Below are 24,489 nucleotides of genomic sequence, written 5' to 3'. Positions count from 1 at the left end.
AACAGTTCACCCAGTATCTACTCACCATCACGCTGATGGAAAGACGTTTCTGGAGCTTCACAGCAAAACAACGCTGCAGCATCCTCCTGCACAACTGGAGGAGCTGGGGACACAAAATGGCTCTGCACGGCTCCTCCAGAGGAATCAAACGCTGTGTCCCAGTTCAGGGTCTGCATCCTCTGAAGGACTCGGCCTTTGTGGTCTTTGAAGGCGAGTCCTTCAGAGAGACCTTGTTAACCTCGTCAGCCGTTGTTAAATGGGACCAGGCCCATGAAAGTGAAGCAATCTTGCCATTTTCTCTCTTTCTGTCTTCTTTTTTGGGTGCGCAAAGAATCTTGGGATAGGTGAGGCCACGAAGGATCGTAGCGGTGCATCCTCCAGAAACAGGGAGAAGAAGAAGCATCTGGAGGAGCCTTCAGACTGGGACAGCCTTCATGTGGTGTAGTGACGTAATCAGCCTTCAAATGCTCCTCTGAAGGATGCAGACCTGAACTGAGACTCAGCAAACGTCTCTGCAACCCCAAGATCCCTGAAGTGCTCAGAGATGACTTTTGAACTTTGTGGATTTATCTTCACTCCTGTTTATGAACCTGACTGCAGCAGTGATCAGCAGAGGTGATCTTTACTCCATGAACGTAACGTTACGGAGAGGAGCGAGAGCCTTCGTGCCATCATGAGATTAGATTTCAGACGCCGGCGTCCTCAGTGTCCTGAACCTTCTTATCCTCCGTATCCGTCTCCTCTCTGACTTCTGTGTGGTACAAAACACTAACTGGGAAAAAACTAGTTGCCTTTGAACAAAACTCAGGCTGCACTTATATTTCCTAACAAAACACTGATGGTAAAACTAATTAGAAGTTCATGAATATAACTTCTAGAACACACAGCTGCTGGAAAGAAGCTTTGATTTCTTCTTCTTCTTCTAAACAAAAGCCAGGCAGGTATGAAATGTACATTTCTGGACCGTTCTTGCAGATGAATTGCTTCTTTTTTGCGCTGGCATTGTTTTTATTCCTGCTGACGGTCGATTCTGAGAGTACACAGAAGAGAAACGACAGATGCAGCTGGTAAGATTTTTAAATCAGCCTGAGTTGAATAACACGAGCGATGTTGGCGTTATGTGTGAGCCAGCCTGACCGAAACGTGTCGGGTCACTTTATTAGCTGTGCACTGCAACGAAAATTCACTTCACACTCACTCTACATAATCTAAACAGACTAAAAACTCTGCTAGCAGCATGTAGAGCCTGCACTGCTCATTATTAAAAAATATGCTAGTGCCAATATATTTTACAATTCTCAGCAGAGTGTTAAATTGTTCTGGCGTGTTTGTTATGTAAGAGCAGGCGGGTGTGAAATCAGCGAGGCCGTTTCTCTTTAGGACAAATGTTTCAGTTTCAGAACTTGTCTTGTTTGATTTTATATCCCGCGCTGCAGATTTACAGCCCCAACACACATTATAGTATCTCTTTCTGCTCTGTGGTTTAGAGTAGAGGAGTGTAATAGTGTGTGAGAGGGGGAGCGAGGGAGCGATGGAGGGAGGGTGCGGTGAAAAGAGTGTGTTTCTGCAACACAAAGCTGTAAAACCACTTTGAAACTATATCGTCCATGATATATATATGACTACATATAAATACTGTATAATGGAACATGATTATCTGATCTCTATGTGCAGATTGTAAAGAAGCCCTTTTTAGATAGAAAAGGCGGCACATTTGCTCCAAGGTAAGGACGGCAATGTGCCGGCCTGTCTTTCTAAAACCGAGGCGTGATATTCCTCCTTTTCCAAAAGCCCTCTGAGGTAGGCGTAAAGATGTGGCGTGACGTGAAGCTCGAAGTCGGGCTGTGAACAGTTGACAACGAATTTGTCTTCAAAATAAGAGCTTTACATTGCACCCCATTGGAGTTTAGAACTGGGTTCTTAGCGGGGGGCTTTTAATTTGAAAGTAGCGACCGTTAGTAGCTTGCTGCTACAACAACAAGCTAACACAACCAAACAGCTACAGAGACCGAGGAGACGCTGCATCTCCTGGATCTCAGCGGCTGTCCAGTTGCTCATCTTGACGTCCGCGGATGAAGTGATGGACTGACTGCTGTGATCAGCTGTTTCCTGGTTTTAAAACTCCCCGGCTGTGTGTCGCACAACAGTGCAGGTCATCGACACCTCCGCCCACCTCACGCAGAGGCCGGCACATTGCCGCCTCGTTTTTAGATAGCAGGGGAGTTGGAAATAAGTGGACCCTCCGAGGCGGCAAATCGGCAGACCACAACTAGACCCCCAATTTGCCGCCATCTGTCTAAAACCGCGGACCGAGCCATCAAAAGAACGGGCAAATTGGTGGCTTGGTGCCCAGTATAAAAATGTCTAGAGATACCTTCCATACATTACAGGCAGTAAGCGGCCAACACCTGATGGTTTTGTTGCTGTTGATAAAGGATACAGTCCCGACCAACTGGAACTCTGAATAGTTGTCACACTTCCAACTGCTGAACCAATGGCAGCGCGAGTCCTTCATGTAGGTGAACATTCCTGAAAACAAACAAAAACATTACTTAGAATCAGATTCGGCACATTACTGATGATTAAAGCTCCACTTTGTGAGAAAAGTTGATTTTTTTGAGTCTCATTCGTCCTTTTTGTGGATCGGGTTGCTCGTCCTCCCACAGCGTCAGTATCTGAGGATGAGCGAGAGGTCGATGGACAGACAAGAGAAGGAAAAAGCTTTAAAACCAGGAGGAAACAAAAGGAACACAAGAGGGATGTGTGAAATGAAAGAAGAGGCGGAAAAGACGTAAAGGAGCTCCTTCAGGAAACATCTGGCTCTTCAGCTGCTAAACGCTCCGAGTCTGCGGCCAGCTGGAGCTCAGCAGAGCAGGTTGTCCAGTGATCAGAAGGCCGCTGGTTCGATTCCCCGGCTGAAGGATAAAAACACTGGACCACACATTTCTCCTGGTGATCAGGTCGGCACGTCGTGTGGCAGCAGCTGGACGGTCAGTAGACGCTAAAGTGCAAACGTTAAATGAAATGTTGAAGTTGTTTCAGGACAAGGAAAACAACAAGCCGAGAGCTGCAGAGTCTTTGAGGACTGTGTCACCTTTTTTTCACATCTTTATTATAAAATAAAACTCTGAGAATAAAATAAAAAGCTGCTTTAAAGGCAGACGTCCTGACAGGAGACTGATGACATCACTCCTTCACAGTCAAGAACAGATTCGTGTTAAAATTGTCTTTCGTGATCGATTAAAAGAAGAAAAAAAAAGACAACGAGCAGTCGAGCAGAAGAAACTCAACAGAATAATCTTTTCCAGGTCCGACTGAGAGAAACAGCCGCGGTCTGTTCTGAGCGGAGACACACATCTGGACCGCTCACATCTCTGAACACCAGAATCTGACACTGCTTCAAGCATAAAAGAGCCTGTGTGTGTGTGTGTGTGTGTGTGTGTGTGTGTGTGTGTGTGTACACCTGCCTGTGTGCAGCTGTACGTGTGTGTGTGTGTGTTTGCGTTTCTATGTGTGTGTGTGTGTGTGTGTGAGACAGAGCCGGGACTTTCCCTGTGCTGCTAATGAGGGGAACACAGCTTTCATTGAGTGTGTTGCTTTGGGCCGACGTCCCCTGGCACCAAAAACACAGACGACCGTGGAAAGATGGAAAGACGATGGAAAGAACAACTTGAGAGGCTCGGAGGGAGAAAGAAAGAGAGAGAGAGAGAGAGAGAGACACAGATAGAAAGTCAGGGAGAGAGAGGAGAAGAGGCAGATGCATGGACAGACGTTCGCTTTGGTTTCCATTCCAAAGTAGTTTTTAATGCAAATTCCAAAGAACTGAACAAGAAAAAGTCTGAATCAAAGCAGCAAATGTCGGAGAAAATATCATAGCAATATTGTAAAGGGTTTTTCAGCCGCATGTGACGGGAGAATGTTTCTTGTGGTTTTAAGAAAGATTTTTAAAAAAACAGGTGATGGAAAGTTCAGCTGCTACTTAAATCTCACATACAGAAACTTTAGATTTCAGTTTAGATTCAAACGTTTACGTTCACGAGGAACAAAGAAGGAAGTACGGTGTTGTTGGGAGGACAAAACTTCAGACTTTAGTTCCGCATCTTTATCTTTATTTATTTGTAGTCATCACATGACACTTTCCATACTGAGCAGATCTGAAGCAAACTCCTTGGTGACAGTGGCGAGAAAAAACTGCCTTTTGACAGGCAGAAACCTCGAGCAGAACCGGACTCAACATTGGGCAGCCATCTGCCTCGACAGCCAACACTGTTGGGTTTCATTCAGGAATAATGATCCGATCCCATCACACCACTCAGCCCGACTGCACCATGTTCACGCCTCGGGGCAGGTTGTCCAACACGTCTTCATCGTAGACGACTGAATCATCGATCGTCAGCGTCTCCAAAACTTTTATCATCAAACATTTATCACCGCTCCCTTAACAGCGTACCAGCAGCAAACGTACTGGATCTTCGTGCGTCATAATGAGAATCTATCGCTGTGAGCAGACTGATATTTGGTGGACTGGGATCCAACTTCAAACTTGTTTTTGGACGGATGAGAGAAGAAGAGAGGAAGAGACACAAACAAAGAGATAAAGAAATGATTAAAGTCAGGCAGTCGGTGAAGACAGGAGAGTAAACTGTGCCTGAAACAGTCGGGGAGAGGAAGGAGGTCATAATCGGAGCGGCTCCGGCCTGAAATGAGAGTTTGTTGCTGAGTTTCCAAAACCAACACTTAGCGTTTTTCTGAGCCATCTGACACTTATTCCTGCTGCAGTTTCACCGACCTGCAAACTCACAGAGCACGTCCACTGAGACCTCCATCTAATAAAAATTTATTTTCCATTTTTATCCAATAAAAATCAGTTTTTCTCTCTGCTTGTTTTCAATAAAACACGGCTTCACTTTCCATTCACTCTGCATCAAACTGGATCTGCCCTCCAGATTATCTGTTGTCCTCGGCTGCCCCGGCCGACATGCCGCTGATCTCCGCCTCTACGTTTTCTTTATTCTCACTCGGTTGAGGCCGCTGCGTGGACATTGTTTATAGCTCAGTTAACCTGACACGCCAGATGGTTTGTTGCACAGAACCACTGAGGTAGTCCTTCCAAGGAAATTGTTTGGAAAAGGGAAGATGCTTTTAAAAAAGGCTTGGCAGGTGATCGGTCATCCAAACCACACCTGGAGCTGCCGCTGGTTCCTCACAGGACACTGATTGGTCAGTTGGTTACGGTCACATGATCTTCAGTGATCCACAGTGATCCATTCACACAGGAGAAGACGCATAAAAGCCGCAGCTGCCGATGTTGATTCACACAGAGTGTAGGAGCTCCGCCTTACAGACGAACCGCCGTGAATTCACACAGAAAGCCGGCGCTGCGGCTCCTAAAGAGGCGTGACATTACAGGTCATGATGACGTTCAAGGTGTTTCCCCGTGTCCCCCTGTCAATCTGACTCCCTCACTCGCGGGGACGGAGGCTGTTTTATGGGGGAAAGTTCAGTGAAGTCTCGGTCCGGAGGGCTGAGGGTTGCGGTGATTTATTTTCATCACAAACACTCGGTGAGTTAAAGTTTTTTGCCGGTGACAGACGCTGTTTTTCGGGCAGAAATGTGACGAAGAGTCGGTAGGACGGGCGGGAGGACGGACGCTTCTCCACGTATATCTGCAGTATTTTTTTCCTCATATAAGTTGCCAAAGACAGTTACAGTTACTATGTTACTTTTGTTTGGTCATGTAACGTTGCTTTGTGGGACATTTCTCTGTATTAAGGACCCGTGTAGTTAAAGGGATATTCCGGTGTAAGTTTAATCCATGGTCTAAATCACCGTGTAACTGTGTTCGACTCCCTCTCGAGAGATCAAGTTAGCAGACCGCTAATTTACGGAGTTTTATCAACCTCAGAAACGACCGCACGACAACAATACACAGCAGTAAATGGATCCAAATATAAACCGCCACCAAAAAGCCACAAATACTCAACAGCACCAAACTTCAGCAACAGTACAATAGGGTCTCAGCACATAGTCCGGGGCATCTAACCTCCGCTAGCTTAGCTGGATTTCTACTGAAAAGCTGACTAAATTTACCACTCTTCTGCAGCAGCTTCCTGTTGACGGGAAGTCCCGACGAGTCGATTACCGAGTGCAGTAGAGTTCCGCGGCTCATGGATGAAAATGTATGATTATGACTCCATGGAAAAGCAATCAAAGTTCATATGTGTCTTACCTGCCAGTTTATAACAGTAATTATCGAGAGCGGACAGGGAAAAGAACGGAATTGAGCATTTCTAACCGCACTCGGTAATCGTCGCGTCGGGACTTCCCCGACCCGGAAGCTGATGGAGGAGAGTTGAAATCTGTTTTTAGCTTCCCAATAGAAATCCAGCTAAGCTAGCGGAGGTTAGATGCCCCGGACTATGTGCTGAGACCCTATTTGTACTGTTGCTGAAGTTTGGTGCTGTTCTGAGCATTATTTGTGGCTTTTTGGTGGCGGTTTATATTTGGATCCATTTACTGCAGTGTATTGTTGTCGTGCGGTCGTTTCTGAGGTTGATAAAACTCCGTAAATTAGCGGTCTGCTAACTTGATCTCTCGAGAGGGAGTCTAACACAGTTTCACGGTGATTTAGACCATGGATTAAACTTACACTGGAATAGCCCTTTAACGACGGTCCGATCAACACACCCCCCCGATACGCGAAGCCAGCTTTTCCAATCACACTGGTTCAGTTCTCCAAAAATACAAAGCGAAATTTCACCCCTCACCAACTCCGAGAGACTCACACTGAGGCAGAGGCGGGGAATTGGCGTACTAAAGCTGCACCCACAAGCCAGTGTGAATGGTGCTACAGATGGCCTGAACTGTGACTCCTGTGAGGTGGAAGTGCGTCTCACCGTAGTCTGTGTGGAAGATCTGTCGCACCAGCAGCAGGAACCACTCCTTCGTCAGGCCGCCCATGTCGAGCCCCGCCTCCCCGACAAACGTCACCCGCAGCTTCTTCTTCAGGTCGCACCTCTTCCTCATCAGCTACAGGAGAAAGAGACAAAACAGATAAGATTGAGCAAAAGATTGTTTTCCATGTTTTGCTGCATTCAAACTGTTGTTTGTTTTCACTCTGTGCTGCATCATTTACACAGCTGCTCCATTAAAACCTCCCAAGTATGAACATTTTGTGATTACAGACCAAATAACTTCAGAAACTAAAGACATTTGTGCTGAATCTTACTTAAGAAACTAACATTTAACGTCACTTAGACTCAGATTTTAGGGCTCACATCAGATTTATAGTTAGGTTTAGGTTAGACTGAGTGTTTGAGGTCGACACATGAATGAAGAACATTAAAGTCCTATTTTTTTTTTTATCCTTATGAATAGTTGTGCATGGTCACCGCCCTCTCTGTGTTCCCACACCACAAATTAGCCTGTTTTTTCTCTCATTACAAAACACATTTCTAACAATGTATTTTTGTTTGTCATCACAACATGCTGACGCCCTAAAATTTCCACTTTCCACTCGTCAGAGAGAAGAACTCCTCCCTTCATCATTATCTTTTTCTCAGTGCTTCGGTGGAGGGTGTATAAACTCACTGCTGAAAAATATATGCAGATACGCTCTGATTAAACTGCAAAAGTTCTGTTCAGTCAGATCTGGCACTGGACCGGCACCACACTGGGCCTGACTGTTCAAGATCAGGGTAGAGAGCAGCAGATCCTGGACCTCATCAGATCAATTTACAACTTTTTATTTGTTGGCAAAGCTCAGAGCGCCGAATACACTGTTATATACTTTTACTTCAGTCTCCCTTTCAAAATAAAAGCGTTAAGCCAGTGTCCTTATCGTTCATGCATGTCAGAGCATCCTCCTGCCAGATGGAAGCAACGTGAACTGTTTGGACGGAGGGCGACTTGGATCATCCAGGATTATTTGGCTCGTGACCTCGTACAGATAAGAAAAGTCATTCAAGGTTGCGCCTGTAATTATGGTGCACACTTTCACAATACCCTGCAATCTGTTTTCTATTTTTAAGCAAATGTGTCCTGTAGCAGATGACTGAGGGGAATGTGAGCACCAGCACTGCAACAGGAGTCAACATCAGAAACACATGCTGATGTTCTGTTCTGCAAACAGTGAAGCATAAAGGTCAGTCATCAATATCAGAGAACAGAGCCGAGATCTCTGCAGCGCTGCACAAACTCAACAGATTAAACTAAATAGAAAAGTAAGAAATGACTTTTAAGTTGGTTTGAAACAAATCTCCATGCAGACGTCTCTGAACGCATCTTCAGGTGTTCTGATGCAACTTTTCTCTGAAGCTTATTTTCTTATACAGCGAGTCCTTGTTGTGTTATCCATGCTTTTACGAGTACTTTGGTTTAAAACACATCTGAAACAGATGTGACAAGAGTGTGTGTGTGTGTGTGTGTGTGTTGTGTGTGTGTGTGTTTGTACTAACCTCATCCAGTGAGTCGCTGAGGAGTTGTGCTCGTCGTACTTTAATGTTGAGGAACAGAAGATTCATGTCGACTCTCTGCCTGCGAGAAACCTTACTGACCAGGCTTTGCTGTGAAACACAAAAAAAACACACACTCACAATCAAAGTCTGGAGATGTTTTTCATGTGTCTGCGTTCTGTAGTTCTTCGTAAGAAGCTAGCAGCTCAGAGCTAGCAGGTTCTGGAGGAGAGAGTCTGGAGCAGATCCAGACCTTCTGGAGGAATAAACACTCTGAGTCTCATCAGATTCTGCTTCTGGTCTGGAGCTGTTTACCGAGAGAAAAAGTGGATTTATCTTCACTCCTGTTTATCAACCAGACTGCAGCAGTGTTACTCTATTGTTGACTCCTGAGTCTCTGGTGAGTGCTGAGTTCAGTCCGACCTGAATTCAAACATACAGACAGACAAACACACTCTGGATGTGTGCTGTTGCTTGCTAACTTCTGGCTAATGTGCAGTAAAGTAATATGGATTTATGGGCGGATAAACTCACATGAGTGACGTGAATCAGCACAAATTATCCTGCAGTCAAACGTGCTGAAATCTATTTGAGGTGACGAATGTTTTAAAGCATTATTCACGTTAGCTTTAGTCTCTATCTCCGACTTCCTTCCTCACTCTCTGACACACTCTTACAGCCACATGAAACTCACCGTTACCTTCAGTAAACTTGTGTATTTCTCTGGGAGTGTGTGTGTGTGTGTGTGTGTGTGTGTGTGTGTGTGTGTGTGTCTCACCCTGGCCTGACTGATCATCTGTTGCTCAGAGTCTTTCTGGATGATGGCTTTCTTCACCACCGTTGAGAGGATGAAGGGAAACTGACAGAAAGAAAACCTGCAGAAGAAATGTGAAAAGTTAATAACCCTGAAAAGATTTTATTCATCCGTTTCAAAAATCTATATTCCTTTATAGACTGCAGAACAAAAACACTTTATTCCTGACCAACTCTCAAGTGTTTTTTAAAATTATAGGCTTCATCCAAATGAGCAGCCTCTGAAATCTGCACCCTCCAACACGAAGGGAGCAGAACTCCCGACCACACCAGCCAGGGGACGTTCAGAGACGATCGTTTGAACTGTAAACTCTGGATCCATTTCCTTTATCAGACGCTAACGAGCCATGACGCAGCGTGAAACAGACTTCATGGCTTCTGAAAGCGTTTCCACGGTGGTGGTTAAAGTGCAGCTGTGGGAACGTTCCTCTGTCTCTGCTCAGGAGGAGATCCTCAGTCTCACTCTCAGGAATCCTCAAAAGGAGCTAACATCACTCTTGGTCACGGGTCGCGCTTAGTCAAGCTAATGCGTCGTCACATCTGTTAGCATTTCTGGCTCTATTAGTAGGCAAGACCAGAGACACTTTCCCTGGGAAAAGCTTCTCTTTGTCTGTTCCACCGCTGCATCATTTATTATCCTGTAGCATCGAGCGGTGAGTTCACACTGATGTCTTGTGCCTTTTACCCACCGCTGAAGTCATTTGTCAACAAATCGCTCAGCTGACAGAACAGAAAATGCAACTCAAATGTGAGGATTTGCTGCATTAAACTGAATTAGAGTGTTTTTTGGCTTTTGGGGCTGTTGGTGGTCATAACGGCAACTTACAAGTATCATTTAACAGTTTATAGATTAAACAATTAGTCTGCAGAACTGAACCAAACCAAAAGCTGCTGAATTAATCCAGCTTCCTGAACACTTCAACAACCTTCACCCAGCCACACACTGAACCTCTCTGATCGGATGTTTCTTAAACCAGTATTCTCTTGGACCTGTACGCTGTGTTTCCACTGCCGGGTAAAGCTTGGCACGACTCAACTCGCTCTGAAAGAAGTACCTGGTACCAAAAGTACATCTAGTCCAACAGAGCCGAGCCGAGCCGAGCCATGCTGTGCCGTGGAAAGACAACCGCTGCCGACTTCTCTCCCTCTGTGACTATTCTGCAGATTGAGAACATGCATCATAGTTTGATTTCACACTGCTTCACAACATTTCTTCTACCTTCTGCTGTCTGGATGGTTAATTAGTGTAAATCAACTAAAACTTGTGGGAACACATTCAGCAGCAAGCCGACAAAAACTGCTGCACTGAAGACCGACATCGTGACACATTTTCCACCAAAACTCAAACAACATTTTCACTTCTGATGTTTGGTTTTGTTATTCACCAGCTACATGAGCAGCTCTTGACACAATCAGTCATTTTAGTGAAAGTGGGCCAGATAGCTGACCTATTTGAGTTGCCGTAGTTCTGCCAGGTCCTGTACTCCTCCATGAAGTCTATGTGCTCCAGAGTGATGTTGTAGAAGTCGGTGAAAGGCATGATGGGAGGAGAGGAGACGCTGTTGGCTGCGTCTGAGGAGCGGAGAGGAAGAAGAAACAATGTCAACGTGGGAGAATAATCAGTGGCTTATTAACACTATACATACAATAATTACACAGCCAGATGTTGAACTGATGTGAGAGTGTGTGTATGTGTGTGTGTGTGTGTGTGTGTGACACGCACTGAACAAGCCGAGCACTTTGGTAGCGGAGGGAATCCACCAGGAGCATTTGGCCAGAGGAGGCAGTTCGTCTGGTTCTGCAGGAAACAGACGGGTGGAGATGAACTGCAGGAGGCGCTCTACCAGCTGCCTGAAACGCCTCGCTGACAGCCTGACGGACACGGACACACACACACACACACACACACACACACACACACACACAAAGTTAATATTGGTTAACATCAGCAGCTTGGCAGATTCAAAACTGCACAAACTGCACAAATCCTGAAATATACACACGCATAAAAATAGACACTTAAACTTCAAGAGAGAAAAAAAATAACAGCGTTGGATGCAGAAATCGGGGTTTTTTTTTTTGGATCTGAGTGGAACCAAACACAACTTGTAATTTGAAGCGGCTTGCTTGTAAATCATCACCACAAACAGGACTCGTTCTTCAGGGCCGAGAGAGACGCACAGAAGCTGGCTCACATCTGTAACTGTAGGACATGTGTCGAGTTTTAAAACCTGCAAGAGTTGATTAAACTATCTAGAAGTGGCTCACATGATGAATTAACATGTATAGAAACAGCTGCTGAGTTATAGAGTGCTGCACAGATGATGTATGGGAATTAGTCTTTATTAGTAGTGTAAATGTTTGTTTGAAGCTTTGAGTTAAAAGCTCTGAAATATCAGCAGCATGATACAGCTGCCGACAACATATGATTAGAATATTTATCGTTCTTTTAACTGTAGAACTGGGAACACGATACCCACATAATTTTAGTACACAAAATCAAGCGCTGTGTGTGATATTTGCATCAGGAAAGTGAGCCAGAGTAACGAGTTAGAGATGGAAACACTTCAAATTTACGTTCCCATCATACGATCAATCACGTGCTCAACGCTGCTGCAAAGAAGAGATGACAGGACTTAATACTCCTACACATACTCTGAGTTATTTACACGGTTTCGAATCACAAATTTTCCTCTGAGGGCTTTATAATCTGTTCAACACACCATCGCCTGTTCCTCAGACTCAGTTATGGGAAAAAGAGTGAAATACGATACAGCAACAAAACAAAAATCTGCTGGTTCTGCTGATGGATACGTGGGACGAGAATAACAGGTCAATAAAGAGAAAAGACTGGAAACTTGGGCAACATCAGCGGCGAACACTAACACACACTTACTTTTTGAGCCAGTGAACCAGGAAGTGGTGGTCGGCCTCGGACAGCGCTGCGATCTGCCTCAGCAGGTGGGCGTAGATCACATAGGTGCTGGTGCTCGAATACTGAGGGTTCTGCACACACACACACACACACACACACACACACGACCGAGTACGTCATATCGTTGACACATTCAGGATAGAGACGTCTGACCTCAGAAGGTCCAGCTGCTGTACTGGGACACATGCAGCTGGTGATGCTGGATCACAACTTGGGAGTTTTTAAAGCCGTTCCCTCCGTTGAGCGTTTCCAATTTGGGACTAAAAAAGTGTCCTTCATTAGCACACTCAGACCTCCAGGGCTTCCTGTCTGCATCCTACCATAATAAAATACTTGGATCTTATTCTGGTAGTTCTGCGATCGTTATGTGGCTACACTCTGCTTCAGGTGCCAGAATAAAATGCTGGCAGTCAGAGTGTGTACATGCCATATCACTCCAGTATGAGTCATACCACATTCAAATAGCATGTTTATGACCTTATTTTCATATGCTTCATTATAAACGTTCCAACATTTGTAAGGGTGATACCACTGGATACTTTCAAGGAGACCTCTGGATAATTTCCAGCCGTGTTGGTGGAACAGAAACATGATCAACAAGCACATTGTTGTCTCAACATTAAATTGAAAAAGGAATCTAAAGAAACATGAAGAGGAGTTAGGAAGACTGGACTTCTGAACACACCTTTGCTTCCTGCTGTTGCTGCCTAGCTGCTAATGTACAGAAAAGGTTTTCTGGCTGTTTAGTAACACAAGACAAAATGTAGTTCCTCCTTTCTTTGTGAACAGAAGCTAGCTTGTTAGCCTTAACTAGCTTGGAACCCTCGATATCCCGAGGCTGAGTATGTTTCAGAAACCAGCCAGAAGTTAGTTGGAGTCATGCACTGCCAAGATGGTGGATGATGGCTTCACACTGGCCCTCCAGAGACCTATGGGTGACATCATGGTGCCACTATTTCTACAGTTAGTGGACAACGCCTGGATTAGAACGACTGCGGGTCGAAGATTCATCACTCGTCCTACAACAGCCAGCGAGAACAGACTCAAGCCGGATTAAACAGCTCTCTTTGTTTCCTCAAAAACATAACTCACTTCGACTGAGAGAACACAAGGTTCCGTCTGTTCAAGTGGTTTCTGTATGCAGTAAAAATAATAACAAATGACATGATGGGTGAGATATTCACTCCGTTCAGCATTCACAGAGTCTGAACACAGAGATGAAGAGGGAGAGAGGAGATGAATGTGTTGCCTGCAGAGCCTATAAAGGAGGGAGAGTCGTCATCAGACAGGAAACCAGCAGTCCTCAACTCCAACATGACCTCACCCAGTCCCAATGTGTGTGTGTGTGTGTGTGCGGTTGTATTCTCCTGAGAGTTGGAAGACGAGGCAAGTCCTCAAAGTCAAATGGGACAAAATCTGACATTTGGCTTGGGTGTGTGTGTGTGTGTGTGTGTGTGTGTGTGTTGATGGAGCATGGAACCACAGTGGAACTACTGTAGATTCCTGTCTTTATCTGATTCTAATTCCCAAAACCATATATGGAAATCACACTGCAGAGACTGAAGGAGAGAGAGACAGAGAGAGGGAGAAGGAGAGAGATCAAGAACAAGATCGAGGAAGGATCAAATAAAGGAACCCACGATGAGAAAATGGAGGACGGAGACAGAGAGACACTGATGAGAAAGAAAAAAAAAAGATTGGAGATTAAAAGCAGTGCGGGAGGAAAAAGAAGGAGATGGATGTTAGAGAAACCATACTGCAGATATATTTATAGAATAGTAAACAATGTTGGACACTACAGAAAAGAAGGAGGACAGAAAGACGAGCTGTGACACAGACAAACATTTCTTCTACTGTGGATACAGAAAACACAAAGTTCAGGTCGACACCTGCAAAATAATTCCAGTACGCAACTCTAAAAAGTGCTAAACTGGTGTGTGACCTCACACGGGGCACCATTACAACATTAACAATACTTCATGGGACATTATTGGTGACATGCTTCATGGAGTCTTGCAGAGGAAGCATCACTCTGCTCCTCATTGTGTTGGTTTTTTCACAGCCCAATCCCAACCCCTCGTTTCCACCAGGCTGCTTTTACAACCACAATATGGTCGCCAGAGGAGATCGTGGCCGTTCTAGTCAATACTCATGTTTCCACCGGCTACGCCATGGCACCAATCGGCATACTAGCCAAGTTTAAACGGTCTTACGGGAGCGTAGCATAGTGGTTTCAATCTGCAGAGAGCAAGAAGTCAGACAGAGGAACGGCTGAGTGCGTGCAGTCAATTCTCAAAATTAAATCTGGTGCAGCCTGGAGCCCTACAGCGCAACACAGTCGGACATATTAACACTCAAAACAGACAAATAACTGCATGACTTAACTACGCAGCCTGCTCAACAACAGAAGAAGCACTAAAATCAAGAAGAAATAATGAAATAAAGTGGTAAACTGGTGTGTGACCTCACACGGGGCACCATTAATAATACTTCATGGGACATTGTTGGTGACATGCTTCATGGAGTCTTGCAGAGGAAGCATCACTCTGCTCCTCATTGTGTTGGTTTTTCACAGCCCAATCCCAACCCCTCGTTTCCACCAGGCTGCTTTTACAACCACAATATGGTCGCCAGAGGAGATCGTGGCCGTTCTAGTCAATACTCATGTTTCCACCGGCTACGCCATGGCACCATTCGGCATACTAGCCAAGTTTAAACGGTCTTACGGAAGCGTAGCATAGTGGTTTCAATCTGCAGAGAGCAAGAAGTCAGACAGAGGAACGGCTGAGTGCGTGCAGTCAATTCTCAAAATTAAATCTGGTGCAGCCTGGAGCCCTACAGCGCAACACAGTCGGACATATTAACACTCAAAACAGACAAATAACTGCATGACTTAACTAAGCAGCCTGCTCAACAACAGAAGAAGCACTAAAATCAAGAAGAAATAATGAAATAAACACAATCTGAGCATGTCAACAACACAATGCTCATCTGTGGAGGAAGGAACAAAACAGTAGCAAACACAGCAAGTAACAGAGACGAGCCCTCCGACTGTCTGTACTGTCTCTCAAGGATTTTCATTCTCACCTGAACAAGAATGAAATAAGCTCGCAGGTCGTCTTTTGTCCGAGGTCTGAAAACAGAACACAACAAAATCATGTCAGTCTGGCTCCGAGTAGCTTTACCGAGGACACAAAGACAGAACTTTATTCTGCAAATTCAAATAACAAAATTATCCAATTTGAGTTTGAAGCCACACGAGATTAGGTAGAAAATTACATTTTGCAAATACATCACAAAATAAGCAGTTTGAAAAGGCAGATGCGTCAGAGAAGAGCTCTCACCCTTTCCACTCCCTCAGCAGGCTGTTGATGATCCCTTTCAGCACCGACTTCTGGATGTCCTGAGGCTGAACACACACACCAACACATATTCAACATCCAAAATAGACAGAATCAGAAGGTTGAGTCAACATCCCTGAATGTCAGAGACCCACAAAGAGAGACAAATGGAAACTGTGGCCGCCATATTTATCTAACCTTAACGTAACCAGAAAGGTCAGTGAAGAAGAGGAAGAAGTGTTTACAAGTGAGGTGTTTCCTCCACCGGTGTGAGATCCACCGACTAAACTGAACTGATGCACGAAGGGAAAATATTTGGTCTTTTTTTAAATGTCATGACATCAGAGAGTTTCCACAGACTCATGTCTACAGTGTCTATTTATTTTGGTAGCAAATTAAAGAAAGATGCAATTTATTTTTAGTACCATGTTTCTTTTATTATCACAGCTGCTAACTCCACAGCTGAACCTACAACTAACAGCCTCAGTTGCTCAATAATAACGTCAAGAAAGCTTGATTATCAACATGAAACCACTGGACGATTTCCAGTCGTATATATTTGGGAGGAGAAGTCGTGGTTGTGGCAACAAAATCAGGTGTTCTTGACAAAACCTCTGTACTCCTGCCACGTTTGTTGGGTCCAAAACAGGTCAGTTAAGCCAGAACATGATATTTTCCTAACCCTAACCATGTGGTGTGCTGTCATACATTAGCATTTATTCTAGAGACTGGAATGAGGCATCAGTATTAAACTCAGGCTGTTTAATAACCAATTAAAAGTGCCCTGTAGTGTGTTTAATGGGCATCGCCTTGCAGAAAAGTCCAGGAACATAGACTCTTTGCAAATGTCCACAAGGTGTGATGGCGTATTTCCTTGTTTCCTTTGTTTTGTTGTCTGGATGTTTGTATCTGTAGGTGTGTTCTCGCTGTAGCGCGCTTACTGTGCTCAGCAGCGCGTCGTAAACAGCGTTGACAAACTTGGCGTTGACTCCGGAGTCGTCTATGGTGTTAAACGATCCATTCGCCTCTCGCTGGGGAACAAGGGAGGAGAGAGGAGGAGAGAGGAGGGAGGAGGGGAGACAATGAGAAAAGACAGCGACGGAGAGAGCATGAGAAAAAACGGAGGAAAACAGCAAAAAAAAAAAATGCTTTCCCATCGTAAAAAAACAGTTATGGCGTCTGGGGAAATTTTAACAGCGTTTAAAACAGTTTTCTCACAACAGGCCTTCAGCTGAGAGCCAGACTGTGTGTGTGTGTGTGTGTGTGTGTGTGTGTGTGTGTGTGTGTGCAGTCTGTCCACCTTGAAGGCAGCGTTGATTTCTATGAAGGAGTCGAAGGTGGTCAGGTAAAACTCTCGGACCTCCCTCCAGTCGCCTGAATGGACAGCACGATCCATGTCCTCTCTGACAACACACACACACGCACACACACTGCTTAAACAAACAAACAAACCAGACCTGGCTGCAACACAACAACACAACAGGAAACAGAACGGATGTTTCTGATCCCTGTTTGGAGGCCGGAGACTCACTGAAACTCTTTGGTGGTCTTGGTTCTCAGGGGGATGATGGGGTCGGAGGGGAACGGAGCTTTGACCTCCGGGGGCAGAGTGTCGATGGAGAGCCGCTGCTTCTGACGAACATCGCTGCAGATCGGAGGCAGCTCTCTCCCTGAACGAGAGACACAATAAAACACTCAGTAAATCCCGCTGTTGTTCAAAATAAGTCAGGAACCCGATACAGGACTGTACGTGAGGATATTCAAAGAGCTTTATTTCAGCGTCCTCATTTACCGAGATGAATTTGAATATTGTTTAATTAACATTTCAGCTCCACATTTAACATTTTTGCTAGAGAGAAAATGATTCAGGCTCACTGGATTTATAGTGGATGAGAAGCAATTCAAGAACTCATTCATAAATGAATCAAACAATCGAGTCGACGGCACTTTGACTGACACATCAAAGTACTGACGACCGTTCAAAAGAGGAGGCGGAACAAAGATCAGTTCTACTGAGAGAATCTACAGCGAGACAGAAACAGAGAGGACGGACAGTGAAAGTGTGAGAACGACACACACTCACAAACACACACATTAACTTCAATCAGTGTGTAATCACAGAGGCCAGACTGCTCTGTGTTAGACAGAACCACACGTGTTCGCCCCTCCTCCCACAGGGCTGACCGCCCATCCATTCTGTTTATATTTAGCCCGCTATTGTGTCCCTCGCCACAGTAACGATATCAACCAGCGGGTCCGTGCAGGTGCATTGTGGGTGCTCGTTCTGCGGGGGCGTGCACAGATAGTACAAGCAGAAGATGAAAGGGACACGACAACAGAGGCGGAGAGACGGATGAATGACGACGTGATCAACACGAAGTGTTTGTTTGTGTTGTCAAATATGAGTAAAATAATCTGCGATAAAAATATGTTCAGCTCCATTCAGGAGTCAGATTAGAGAGCGTTAGAGTACATGATGGTGGAGGTGAGAGGTAGAAGTGAAGATGAATCCACTTTTTAATTCCAAAGGTTTAAAAAAACGAACTCTCCTCAACTCGTGATCGCCGACGCCAGCAGCCGTCTGCCGGTTTGAGTCGCTGGTTCATCCAAAACACAAGTGTCTGTGATAGAAATCCACTCCTCGTACAGCTGTGTGAGTCTGGTGATAAACAGTAGAGAGTAAAACTGTTTTTTGGACCAGGCTGTAAACATTCGTATATCTGCTGTAAGGTTCAGGGTGTTAACATGAGCTCTTGACTCGCCTGAGCCTTGATAGGCCTTTCGAGAAACTGCAGTGTTTTGGTGCTTCATGTGACATCACAAGTGACTAAAGCCCAATTCATATGGGACTAGTATAACCTGGGGACCGCCAGTAATTTGTAATAATTGCGGAGGTCGTCTGTGGTCTTAGTCCCATGCAAATCTGCCATGTCTGTAATTTGTAAAGTAAAATTTCCAACGCAAATTTCCTACCATATTTCACCAAACACAGAGGTCATGTGATAACATCAGTCCCGTGCGAATCGGCATCTCTGTGATTTGGGGTCGTTTTTTGTTTTTCTTAAGGTTTTTTGTGTTTTCGACGCCTTTTTCTGCCTTTTTCGCATCGAGAATTATGGAGGCTGCGTTCGGAATTACAAATAAAAGTTTTGACAGCACTTTGGGTGCAAATTCAGGAGGCTCATCAGAAGAGCGAAATCTCGAAAGATGATTCGATGGATTACAAGGAAGGAACATTTTTCCATCTTTCAACAGGCTCACCAGTTATTATATTAAAAATATCCATATCTAACCGTTGTGCTGCTCCAACGAGGGCTCCGGTGCGATCGACCCGGGGGATAATGTCAGTAAATTCGAGTTAAAGCACAGACTTCGCTTATCCTGTGCGAATGTGCCGCATGAAACACAGACGTGGTGGGATAATTTCTAAATCACTTGAGGTCCCCAGGTAATACTAGTCCCGTGTGAATAAGGCTTAAGATACATTTTTAACCAATAAAATCACTTTAAAACTTCCATAGTTGATAACTGACATCATTTTTTTGTGTCACTAGTTTCATGAAATGTTTAAAAAACATGAGAGAGGCATTTTTACTCTTTGAGAAACCTCATCATGGAACAAAACCGCGTTTCTGACGTCGGTGTCACCAGAAGAATCAGACGATCATCAAAACTGGCTGTGAGTCATCGTCAGGGGAGCACGAAAACCCGACGTGTTCCACAGCACCTGGCCATGTTTTAATTAGAAGCAGATGGAAATTTGATGTTGATTAAGTCAAGCAACGACTCCACCAGGACAAAAAAAAAGGCGAGAAGAGCTGATGAGAGCTGAAACAAGCAGGATCCTGACCCTCATCCATCTTCCATCTTTCCTCCTTCCTAATTACTCCAGCTTTGTCAACTGGTGTGTCATCCAATTTAGTCCTGACAGCAACAAACCTCAGTTGTCATGACATCCTTTAATCAGAGGAGTCACCTTCAAGACCTCGGAGGACATCCTCCCCCGTCTCATCTTTGTTCATTCATCAAAGTTTACTCCAGCAGACCCTTCTGAGGACGAGTGTTGTCATCGAGTGCCATCCATTAATTCACCTCATTGTTCCTGCCGAGGCCTCGACATCACACGACGACGGGCTGTTTACCAGGAACGGTCACGACAACATGACAGGAAACCACACGAGGAGTTTGTTCCCGCTAACAGGAATATGTTGATTTGATGAAATGCATTTAATTAGTCAAAACACTTCACAGACAAGGTTTAATTTCATCAAGGGATCGGATGGACCTCGTTTCAATGAGGTTAATTATACAATTTGAAAAACCACCGTCAGATACAGCGTGACCTGATCCACAAGGTTTAAAACCGGTTTGATTCTGACAGAACCTGTTCAAGCTGGTTAATACTCTGAGGATTGGACCTGTGATCTGAATATGAACACTTTATCTGGATGAAAAGAGAATCCACGTCATTCATTGAGAATATAAGCAACAGATTAATTGACAGTGAAGTTGTTGTTCCGCCCTACAATAAGACTCATATCTCAGTTTTTTAGCAAGTTAAAGACGTCTGAAGCAGAACCGGTGTTCGCCTGCTGAGATCCATAAAGTTCTTTACTGTTCGGACTTTGACGCCAGTGTTTCTGGAGAAGGTTTTCAGCTCCTGAAGTGAAGCTGAGATGGTTCTGTGTTCGGCTCGGCCACAGCGCACAGAACACTATCTGACAATATTAAAAGGAAATACAAACCTCCTGTAATACTTTACAGATGAAACAGCAAATTGTGGTGATTATCCAAACGGGCCGGACGGCTGTAACGGGCCCGAGGAATGCTACACTATCTGATGTGTGTGTGTGTGTGTGTGTGTGTTGAGTGTTTTCACTTTCATATGGTTTTCATTTGGGGCGGAGGTTTGCATAATTATTCTGGCATCAGTAGCCGTGGTGACAAAGCGGGCTGGTGAGCGCTCCGCTGGGTCTGCGTTCTCACGGCAGTCAGAAATAACCTCGCCTTTAACGGGAAGCTACGCTCACTTTAAGGTCAAATCACCCACGTTTGTCATCTTCAGTCATTACTGATATTCTATGATTTTATTAAATTCCTGTCTCTTGTGCTTTATCTTAGGAAAAAAATACTAATTCAGTTAAACCTAAATTAACTTTCATTCTTCTTGAGACATGAGGAGGAGGTAGGATATCCAATCGCGGTCCAGCAGAGACTCTGAACTCTCTGAGCACTGATTTGATTCCAGCTCTTGAATCTTTCTGAACCGTGAAGGTGAAAAGGAAGAAAACTGAGAAGAGGAGCTTAAACTGCGACTCAGCTGAGACCCGAGCGTCCTCAGACTGAGCCTGTAACGCCAAGACGTGAACAGCTTTCCTTCTTCTTCCCTTCCATCTCCATTCCAGAGACGACGTCGCCTCTCGCAGCTCAACATAAACACAGTCTGAGTACATACATCAGGCGTACTGTAAACAGAGGAAGTAACACATCATTACATCCGAGACACAGACGGAGACCGCGGTGTCTCAAACAAGAACAAAGACAGTGAACGCACCACACGTTCAAACTGCAGTTTTATGACACTGAACTTTGAAATTAACCCCTAGGACGATGTGAGTGTGAGAAGGAACCGGGGAGTAAAATCTGAAGTCACAGTGTAGAAAATGACACCTCTTGTGTAAAGACTGGTTCAGGCACAGATGAAGCTCGTCTGCCGTTACACAACCCAAACAGGAACTAACCCTGAGTGACGATGGAAATGAAAAAGAAGCTGCTGATGGAGGTGAAGAAGGTGAAGAAGGTGAAGACGGAGCGTGAACGGACGGAGACGCTCTGATGTTGTGACAAACTCTGTTCCCGGCGCTGACGCGTGTCTCCTCTCACCAAACGTTTGAGACGCTTCAGAACCGGCATCCCTTCTTCAAAACCTGCCAACTTATTCTCACTGCCGGCTGTTTGACTCTGTTCACAGGGTTTCAAGGACAAACTCAGATTCTTACTTGGAAAGCAGCCATGATGCTAACGCTGTGTTTACGAGAGGGGCGCCAACAGAACAGTGATAGCAGAGGGAAACACCAGGAGGAGGGAAGGTTGAGAAGTTGACTATTTCAAATGTGAGAGAATAATAAAAAGTCAACACAGCAACATTTCCACATCCAATCAAGTCATTATTAAAGAGATATTCTTAATCCATGGTCTAAATCACCCTGAAACTGTGTTAGACTCCCTCTGGAGAGATCAAGTTAGCAGACCGCTAATTTACGGAGTTTTATCAACCTCAGAAACGACCGCACGACAACAATACACTGCAGTAAATGGATCCAAATATAAACCGCCACCAAAAAGCCACGAATAATGCTCAGAACAGCACCAAACTTCAGCAACAGTACAAATAGGGTCTCAGCACATAGTCCGGGGCATCTAACCTCCGCTAGCTTAGCTGGATTTCTATTGTGAAGCTAAAAACAGAGTTCAACTCTCCTCCATCAGCTTCCGGGTCGGGGAAGTCCCGACGCGACGATTACCGAGTGCGGTTAGAAATGCTCAATTCCGTTCTTTTCCCTGTCCGCTCTCGATAATAACTGTTATAAACTGGCAGGTAAGACACATATGAACTTTGATTGCTTTTCCATGGAGTCATAATCATAAATTTTCATCCATGAGCCGCGGAACTCTACTGCACTCGGTAATCGACTCGTCGGGACTTCCCGTCAACAAGAAGCTGCTGCAGAAGAGTGGTAAATTTAGTCAGCTTTTCAGTAGAAATCCAGCTAAGCTAGCGGAGGTTAGCTGCCCCGGACTATGTGCTGAGACCCTATTTGTACTGTTGCTGAAGTTTGGTGCTGTTCTGAACATTATTTGTGGCTTTTTGGTGGCGGTTTATATTTGGATCCATTTACTGCAGTGTATTGTTGTCGTGCGGTCGTTTCTGAGGTTGATAAAACTCCGTAAATTAGCGGTCTGCTAACTTGATCTCTCGAGAGGGAGTCTAACACAGTTTCATGGTGTGTTAGACCATGGATTAAATTCACACCGGAATATCCCTTTAATGAGGCTGTTTCCAGTCTCACTCGCATCGTTTCAAGGATTCCCTGAGCCACATTTGTGTGACTGAAAGGAGGATGCTCTCGACCTCCATCCTTCCATCTTTGTACCATTTGCAAGATGACTGCATTCATTAGCCTCCACACGTGACGTCACTCCCTTCAACCCAGAATAATGAACTCACCGTGTCGGATCCACTGGGTGCTGGTCAGGGTTCCCGTCATGCCGCCGGCTAAGCCCCTCACCCCTGCCTCCCTCCGCTGGCTCAGAGTGGAGATGAAGGTGCCCAGAGACGGAAACGGCTGCTTCGCTCCTCGCCCAAAACCCTGGTGCGGGAAGATGACATCATCACAACGAGGAAAAACATTCATTTATGTGTCACATATTTAGATTAAACATTGTGAGGGAAACACTGGAAAGAGTGAAACTCCCCAAACATTCACAGTCAGTCAGCCATTGAAGAAGGCCAACAACCAAACAAGACGGCTGACTGTGAGGACCAATTTTTGGTGATCAGCCAAAGATATCAATAATATTGACATATTAAACACGGCAGTAATATAAATGAAATCCATTCAGACACTGCAGCTCAGGATATCGAACATTTATTACTGACAAACAGGGCAAGAAGGCCGAGATGTCAACACCAGTGCTGCTTTAGAAAAACATCTCAAACACAAAACGTCTCCTGACCAAGTTTAAGAATAAATCCACGAGCCGATGTTTCCTCACCAGAAATGGAAACTTCTTAAATCAGTCCAGACTCTCAGCTGCGTGAACAGACAATGAGAAAATCACCAAAAACGTAACTGATCTAACATGAAATGCAATAAAAAAAGTTGTCATTAATCATCGTCTGGTCCCGCTGGTGGTTCAGACGGGTTTCAGGTCTCTGCAAGCTGCAGAGGAGCTGCAAGTGCCAGCAGAGGAAGACGTGAAGAGGAGAGGAAGGAGGGATTTAAAGGAGGAGAAAATGGATATTACAAAACCCCCCCAAATAAAGAGAGGGGGATAGAGTGAGACGAGGCTGAGAAGAGGGGATATGAGAGTGAATGAAAAAAGAGAGGAGAAGACGGTGATGATAAGAGGATAAAAGGAGGAGAAGAGAGCAGGAAATCATGAAGGAAGGAACAGAAGAAAAAGAGGAAACAAAGCAGAAGACAGGAAGAGAAAAAGAATAGATGGAGAGGAGGGATGAGAGGTGGAGGAAGAGGAAGAGGAGGTGGAGAGAGATCAACAGATGTACAGCAGCCGCTCCTGACAGCAACACACACACACACGCACGCACGCACGCACACACACACACACACACACACACACACACACACACACACACACACACACACACACACACACACACACACACACACACTCCAGCCGTGATGCGTTCAGGGGCTGCAGAACAGAAGGAGCAGGAAGACGTTCAATCGGCTGCTCAGAATGAATCAGTTTCCAGAGAAATGAGAGTTGGCATCCACACACACACACACACCCACACACACACACACAAACACACACGCACACACACACACACACACACACACACACACACACACACACACACACATAAACAGAGAAAACAAAGGGCTGTTTGTATCTGAAGCGTCGACCTCAGACGGTCTGTGACAGATTGTGTTTTCGGAGGAGTTATGACACGAACACATGTGTTTGTGTTGGAGTTTGGACGGAAGCCTTCGTCTCTCTGCCAGAGTGTTAATGAGAGACAACAGGTTTTTGTTTTTTCATTCATCAGATCAAACACATCTTGACGACACTGACACGGAGTGAACGCATGAATCCAGACGCTGGTCCGACAACAGAAACCGCTGAAATCACTCAAAAGAAACGACATCCGAGGAATCAGAGGGAGATTCACACGATGTTCATCTGGACGCCACAACCT

At 45.0% G+C, this 24,489-nt stretch overlaps 1 protein-coding gene across 2 annotated transcripts in view; it reads right to left on the bottom strand.

Annotated features, from left to right (window-relative positions):
• hectd2 (HECT domain containing 2) overlaps positions 1–24,489 on the bottom strand; it is a 46,912-nt gene that overhangs the window by 16,651 nt on the left and 5,772 nt on the right. Inside the window, exons 1-14 of one of the 2 annotated variants that reach the window (XM_030442863.1) lie at positions 23,319–23,725; positions 22,771–22,912; positions 17,074–17,212; positions 16,843–16,945; positions 16,484–16,573; positions 15,546–15,610; positions 15,289–15,334; positions 12,163–12,272; positions 10,990–11,138; positions 10,715–10,838; positions 9,232–9,328; positions 8,457–8,564; positions 6,897–7,029; positions 2,441–2,529 (exon numbers count right to left, since the gene is read on the bottom strand). In XM_030442863.1, the coding sequence (XP_030298723.1) occupies positions 2,441–2,529; positions 6,897–7,029; positions 8,457–8,564; positions 9,232–9,328; positions 10,715–10,838; positions 10,990–11,138; positions 12,163–12,272; positions 15,289–15,334; positions 15,546–15,610; positions 16,484–16,573; positions 16,843–16,945; positions 17,074–17,212; positions 22,771–22,810 (1,293 nt within the window). In that variant the 5' untranslated portion in view covers positions 22,811–22,912; positions 23,319–23,725. Of the gene's footprint in view, positions 1–2,440; positions 2,530–6,896; positions 7,030–8,456; positions 8,565–9,231; positions 9,329–10,714; positions 10,839–10,989; positions 11,139–12,162; positions 12,273–15,288; positions 15,335–15,545; positions 15,611–16,483; positions 16,574–16,842; positions 16,946–17,073; positions 17,213–22,770; positions 22,913–23,318; positions 23,726–24,489 lie in introns of those variants that run through there. The other variant, XM_030442862.1, reaches the window with a different exon arrangement.

Source organism: Sparus aurata, chromosome 15 (genome assembly GCF_900880675.1).
Source record: "Sparus aurata chromosome 15, fSpaAur1.1, whole genome shotgun sequence".
NCBI lineage: Eukaryota > Metazoa > Chordata > Actinopteri > Spariformes > Sparidae > Sparus > Sparus aurata.
The sequence above is the reverse complement of the archived record's forward strand: the minus strand, read 5'-3'. Positions and strand labels throughout refer to the sequence as shown.